Here is a 6,423-nt window from a genome sequence, read left to right on the forward strand (position 1 = left end):
AGGAATAACTGGCTGTTGTGGCTGGTTCTTAGGTTGTTAGTTGTTCTGTTTGTTGCTATGTTCTTGGTCAAGTTAGTTACCGTTAACGTGTTTTTGTGGGTTGCAGAATTGTAGGTGTTCAGTTAAGAAATATCTTGTATTTATTCAGCAGTAAAAAAATTAATGATATCATCCTTCCCTTCCAAAAAAAATAACAGTGGTATCTGAGCCTCCTTGATCTTGAGGGGGCTACGAGTGACTTGTGAGACTGATTGAGAAGTGTGTCTGCATCCATAGAAGCTGAAGAAAAATGGAGGCAGGATCGAGTGGTTTTTCAGCCATGGCTCCACCAGTGTTTGATGGAGAAAATTATCAAGCCTGGACAGTGAGAATGCAAGCCTATCTAGAGGGTTGTGATTATTGGGAAGCTGTAGAAGCAGATTATGAAATTGCTTCTCTTCCTGAAAATCCAACTCTGAATCCAATCAAGTATCACAAGGAAAGGACAACAAGGAAAGCAAAGGCCAAAGCTTGTTTGTATGCTGCTGTTTCACCTACCATTTTCAGCAGAATTATGGCTTGTGGATCAGCCAAAGTTATTTGGGACTTCCTCAAAACCGAGTATCAAGGAGATGAGAGGATTAGAAGCATGAAGGTACTGAATCTGATCAGAGAGTTTAAGAGACTACAGATGAAGGAGTCTGAGACAGTCAAGGTGTATTCTGACAAGTTGATAGGCATTGCTAACAAGGCAAGAGTTCTTGGCACTAACCTCACTGATAATAGGCTAGTGCAGAAGGTTCTTATTTCTTTGCCTGAAAGGTTTGAGGCAACCATTGCCTCTTTGGAGAATACCAAGGATTTGTCTCAGATCAAATTGGCAGAACTGCTTAGTGCTCTACAAGCATAAGAGCAAAGGAGGTTGATGAGGCAAGAAGGAAGTGTAGAAGGAGCTTTGCAGGCCAAAATTCAGCAAAATTTTGGAGGAAAAGGTAAGAAGCTAAAAGGGGAGAAAGGGTATGGCAGTGGTTCTGAAGCTGTTGCAGGTGAGGGCAGTGCAACCATCTCAAACAGCAGCAAAGGGAGAAGATATCCTCTATGTCAGCATTGTGGAAAATGAAATCATCCCCACTTCAAGTGTTGGAGGAAGCCAGATATGAAGTGTAGAAGGTGTCACAAGCTGGGACATGCTGAGATCATCTGCAAAGAAAAGGAAGTTCAGCAGCAAGGTGAGGCACAAGCTGCAGTCCAACAAGAGGTAGACCAGTTATTTGTTGCTTCTTATTTCTTTTCTAGCACTCTAAGTGACAGTTGGTTTGTTGATAGTGGTTGCACAAACCATATGACAAGTGATGTAAATTTATTTAGGGACCTTAACAAGTCAATGTAGTCAAGGGTGAGGATTGGGAATGGAGAGTACTTAGTAGTGAAAGGTAAAGGGACTGTAGTTATAGAGAGTTGTGCTGGAACTAAGCTGATTTCTGATGTGATGTATGTGCTTGAGATTGATCAGCATCTGTTAAGTGTTGGTCAGCTGCTTAAGAAGGGATTTAAGTTGGTATTTGAAGAAAAGAAGTGCTTAATATTTGATTCCAGTGGTCAAAAATTGTTCAATATAAAGATGCAGCACAAGAGTTTTTCTCTGAATCCACTCGAGCAGGAGCAAGAGGCATTCAAGTGTCAAGTCAATGTTGCTGAGACATGGCACAAGAGGCTGGGTCATTTTCATCACAAAGCTCAGCTATATATGCAGAGGAATGACATGGCATGTGGTCTACTAGTTCTAGAGGAGCAGTTCCCAAGCTGCAAGGCATGTTTGTTGGCCAAGCAAATCAGGCTTCCATTCAAACAGTCTACTTGGAGAGCCACCAGAAGCTGCAACTAATTCACACTGATGTATGTGGTCCACAAGCAACCCCGTCACTGAATGGCAGTAGGTATTTCATCATTTTTATTGATGATCTTACAAGAATGTGCTAGATTTACTTCATAAAGCAGAAATCAGAGGTTGCAGAGGTTTTTCTGAAGTTCAAGAAGTGGGAGGAGAATTAGAGTGGCCATGAGATAAAAGTCATTAGATCAGACAATGGGACAGAGTACACTTCAGAAAGATTCAACTCTTTTTGTGAGGAGGCTGGCATTGAGCATCAGTTGACAGCTCCTTATTCTCCACAGCAAAATAAAATTAGTGAGAGGAAGAATAGAACCATTTTGGAGATGACCAGGTGTCTGCTACATGAGAAGAATTTGCCAAAGAAATTCTGGACAGAAGTAGCAAACACAGTCATCTTTCTACTGAATAGGCTGCCAACAAGGGCAGTGGAGAAGAAAACTCCATTTGAAGCATGGTTTGGGGTCAAGCCAATTCTGAAGAATCTAAAGGTGTTTGGCTGTCGGTGTTTCTCTCATGTTCCACAGGTTAAAAAGGACAAGTTAGGAGAGAAGGCTGAACCAGGAATTTTTATTGGCTACAGTCTGGTGTCAAAGGCTTACAGAATCTATCAACCACAAACAGAAAAGGTGATCACAAGTAGGGATGTTCAGTTCTTGGAAGATGAACAATGGGACTGGATAGATGAGTCACAAAGCAAACAGCAGATGGTGCCATTGGAATTAGATGAACTGGAGGATGATCTTTCAGTTAGAGGTACCAGATCATTGGCTGACATATATCAGAGGTGCAGTGTGGCTGTTCTGGAACCTGTAGGATTTGAGGAAGCTAAGAGTGATCCGAGATGGATGGATGCAATGAAGGAGGAGTTTGCTATGATAGAGAAGAACCAGACTTAAGAGTTAGTGGAGAAGCCTCGAGATAGAAAGGTTATTGGAGTGAAGTGGGCCTTCAGGATCAAACTTAATCCTGATGGCTCAGTGAACAAGTATCAGGCTAGGTTGGTGGTGAAGGGTTATGCACAGATTTGGGGAGTAGATTTCTCTGAAATATGTGCACCTGTGGCAAGGTTAGATACAATTAGAATGATCCTTGCTTTGGCAGCTCAAAAGGGATGGAAAGTGTATCAGCTAGATGTAAAATCTGCATTTGTGAATGGAGTATTACAGGAGGAGATCTATGTTGAGCAGTCAGAGGGATTCATCACACCAGGCCAGAAGGAGAAGGTTTATTTGCTGAAAAAGGCTCTGTATGGCTTGAAGCAAGCCCCCAGAGCATGGTACAGCAAGATGGATGGGTATTTGTTGGGCTTAGGCTTCGAGAAAAGCCCGAGTGAATCCACTCTTTATGTCAAAAGTCTGCTTTGAACATAGTTGTTGAGTCTCTCTATGCGGATGACATGCTGGTGATAGGGAGTGATAGTGCTCGAATTAATGCATTTAAGCAAGATATGATGAAGATGTTTGAAATGATTGATCTTGGTGAGATGTCTTATTTTCTTGGGATGGAGATTAAGCAAGCTCAGAATGAGATCTTTATATGTCAGAAGAAGTATTTGAAGGAGATTTTGAAGAGATTCAATATGGAGGAATGCAAAAGTATGGGTACTCCAATGGGTCAAAAGGAAAAGCTGCAGAAGAATGATGGTATAGAATCTATAAATGGTGTCTACAGAAGTTTAATTGGCTGCCTAATGTATCTCACTACAACTAGACCAGACATTATGTTTTCTGTAAGTGCCTTGTCTAGATTTGTTAATTGTGCTAGTGAGCTGCATATGGTAGCAGCAAAGAGAGTGCTGAGGTATCTCAAAGGTACACTTTCATATGGAATCAAATTCTGCAAGGTTCAGATGGTTAGGTTGCAAGGGTATTCTGACAGTGATTGGGCTGGATCAGTTGATGATATGAGAAGTACTTTCGAGTATTGTTTTATATTTGGATCAGCATGTTTTTCATGGTGTTCAAAGAAGCAGGAGATCGTGGCTCAATTAACTGCAGAAGCTGAGTTTATTGCAGCAACTGCAGCTGTGAATCAAGCCTTATGGTTGAAGAAACTGATGGATGATCTGCATTTGGAACAAGAGGATAGCATAAAAGTTTTTGTGGATAATCAAGCTACTCTAGCCATTTCACAAAATCCTGTATTCCATGGAAGGACAAAGCATTTCAAGGTTAAGTATTACTTCTTCATAGAAGTGCAAAGGTCTGAAGAAGTGAAGTTGGTGTATTGCAGTTCAGAAAATCAAATTGCAGATATATTTACTAAGTCTTTCAGTGCTGGTCAATTTGAAGTTCTTAGAGAAAAGTTAGGTGTGTGCAACCCATGATTCAAGAGGAGAGTGTTAGTGAATCGTGAGCTGCAGTCTTTGTTGTCTCTGCTGGTTTTTATTTGAGTCCTAGTTTTCAGAAATAACTAGCTGTTGTGGCTGGTTCTTAGGTTGTTAGTTGTTCTGTTTGTTGCTATTTTCTTGGTCAAGTTAGTTGCAGTTAATATATTTTTGTGGGTTGCAGAATTGTAGGTGTTTCAGTTAAGAAGTATCTTATATTTATTTAGCAATAAAAAAATTAATGATATCATCCTTTTCTTCCAAAAAAATAACAATAAATCATCTTTGTGACTAAATTTCTATAAGAAGTGCGCAGGCTTAGGCACAGTTTATGGTATCCAATGAGTTCTTGGATTACAATTTCTTTATCTTCCGATGTTTTTCCAATCTATTACTAATTTATCACATTTTCCACTCAAAATTAATTTTTTACCTTAACATATTTAGTTTAGTTGGTTTGCATCCCTCTCCACATGAGAGAGGTCCAAGATTCAATTCTTGGTTGGTGGCATCCCCCCTGCATTTCACCTCTTTGGAGACATCCAGTAACATTGAAACAATATAGAGAAGATTAGCATGGCCCATCCACAAGGCTGACATGCATAAGTCAAGGTCTCCCATCACATTTCTGAAAAGAGAAAAAAAAAAAAAAAAGAAAGAACAAGGGGGAGAGAGAGAAAGAGAGAGAGTAAGGAGAGAGATTCTGATATTGTTTTCCATTGTAATGAGCTAACTATTAGTTTTGATGATAATGGTGTCTTTCTTCATTTAACTACATTCTCTCTTTAGATTGTAACTTGTTCTCTTGCAGCACGGAAATCCTCAGAACATAGCGGCATAGTGTCAGAGGTCTGTCAGAAACAACATATTATGGACCCTATTCATGGGGATTCAAGTAGCAAGCATACATATGATGAGCAAGGGCATTCCACTCTGGGACACAAACCTGAAATAGAGAAAGTAACTCCTAGCTCATCTTCCTCATTTTCTGATGCGGAATCATTTGAAGAAGATGTCCTCCAACTAGGTGCAGCTGAACCTCACAATTATTTCTGCGGAGCACTGAGATTGCCAGGACTCAAAAATGGCAAAGTTACTAGTACCAAGGATGTTGGGACTAATGATAACTTGGACATGTTTGGATCAAATCATTCTTCCCCACTTCAGGTGATGGAGAGGTCAGAGGTCCCTGACCCAAATGGAATCCCATCTCCCATATTCACAAGGACTATGTCCACGGCAATAGACTGGAGCGTGGTTTCAAATGAATCTTTGTTCGGCATCCAAGTAAGTAATTCTAGCTTCTCTAGGGACGTTGGTTCATGATGAGCAGGTCCATCGAGCTGACCAACTTTCCCATGGACCCATACTGGTCAAGTGCAGCAGGGGCAGCAAATGCTGCAACCATGCAGGGTGCCATGAGGGTAAATGCAGAGAAAGTTGGTAGTAAAGACAAGCATGCAGCTGAGGTTATGCATCATTCTGCTAGCATATCTGACCACTTCGACAGCAGAATGGCTAGGTTTCAATCTTTTGCATTTACAGTGTATGATCTCTTTCGTCTACTTTATAGACTTAAGATTCATAGTGACTATCTTGCTGCCTTTTGCTAGCAATATTTCACAAATTCAGTAGATGAAAAACATAAGGGAAGGTAAATTAGGCTACAGATATGGCAACATGATGTTTGTTAAGTTTGAAGTTTAAAAGATAGAGAAATGTGTCATCAGTGGAAGGATTGTCTTTGTGGGCAAAGGTGTAGTGTTTGATTCAGTCTCCTATTCTTTCCTTTGGCAATAAAATAGTTAGTGGTGAATGTGGATGGATTTGGTAATGACACTAATTTTGCTGACTTCAGATTGACAGATGGTGGAAGTGGATCAGTTAAGGTAGGACTGTGAACCAACCACGGCCCCGGGAGCAGGCACAGCAACCTCCACCACATACCAAGACCCCAAAAGCAGCTCCTGCTGGCAACTGGCTTTCATGCTTTACTTGTTCATTCTGTTCTTAAGGGAGTATGAGTACTCCAGCATCTCCTACCTTTCTTCCTCTAATTCCATTATGATCGATCCCACAAATTGACAAGATCTCATGCAAACTGCCTTGAAGGTTTGTGATCAACAATATAATGAGGGATGATCTACTACTCACTAAGTTATGTTCTAGGAGCACATATTTATCATCATCATCTCTTCCTCTCTCTGACAATACATTGAAGTTA

General features: G+C 40.6%; 1 protein-coding gene, 1 non-coding gene and 1 pseudogene across 2 annotated transcripts; all 3 read left to right on the forward strand.

The window, feature by feature from the left end:
- Nucleotides 1–319: 319 nt before the first annotated feature.
- LOC140859324 (uncharacterized) lies at nucleotides 320–889 on the forward strand. The gene has a single exon (XM_073260981.1). The coding sequence runs from the start codon at nucleotides 320–322 to the stop codon at nucleotides 887–889; it is 570 nt and encodes a 189-aa protein (XP_073117082.1).
- Nucleotides 890–4,725: 3,836 nt separating this feature from the next.
- On the forward strand, nucleotides 4,726–4,829 carry LOC140859564 (U6 spliceosomal RNA). The gene has a single exon (XR_012143101.1). It is a non-coding gene; the product is annotated as a U6 spliceosomal RNA (small nuclear RNA).
- A 240-nt stretch (nucleotides 4,830–5,069) lies between these two features.
- Nucleotides 5,070–6,213, forward strand: LOC140859239 (uncharacterized; annotated as a pseudogene).
- Nucleotides 6,214–6,423: the final 210 nt, after the last annotated feature.

The sequence above is a fragment of the Elaeis guineensis genome, chromosome 7 (genome assembly GCF_000442705.2).
Source record: "Elaeis guineensis isolate ETL-2024a chromosome 7, EG11, whole genome shotgun sequence".
Taxonomy (NCBI): domain Eukaryota; kingdom Viridiplantae; phylum Streptophyta; class Magnoliopsida; order Arecales; family Arecaceae; genus Elaeis; species Elaeis guineensis.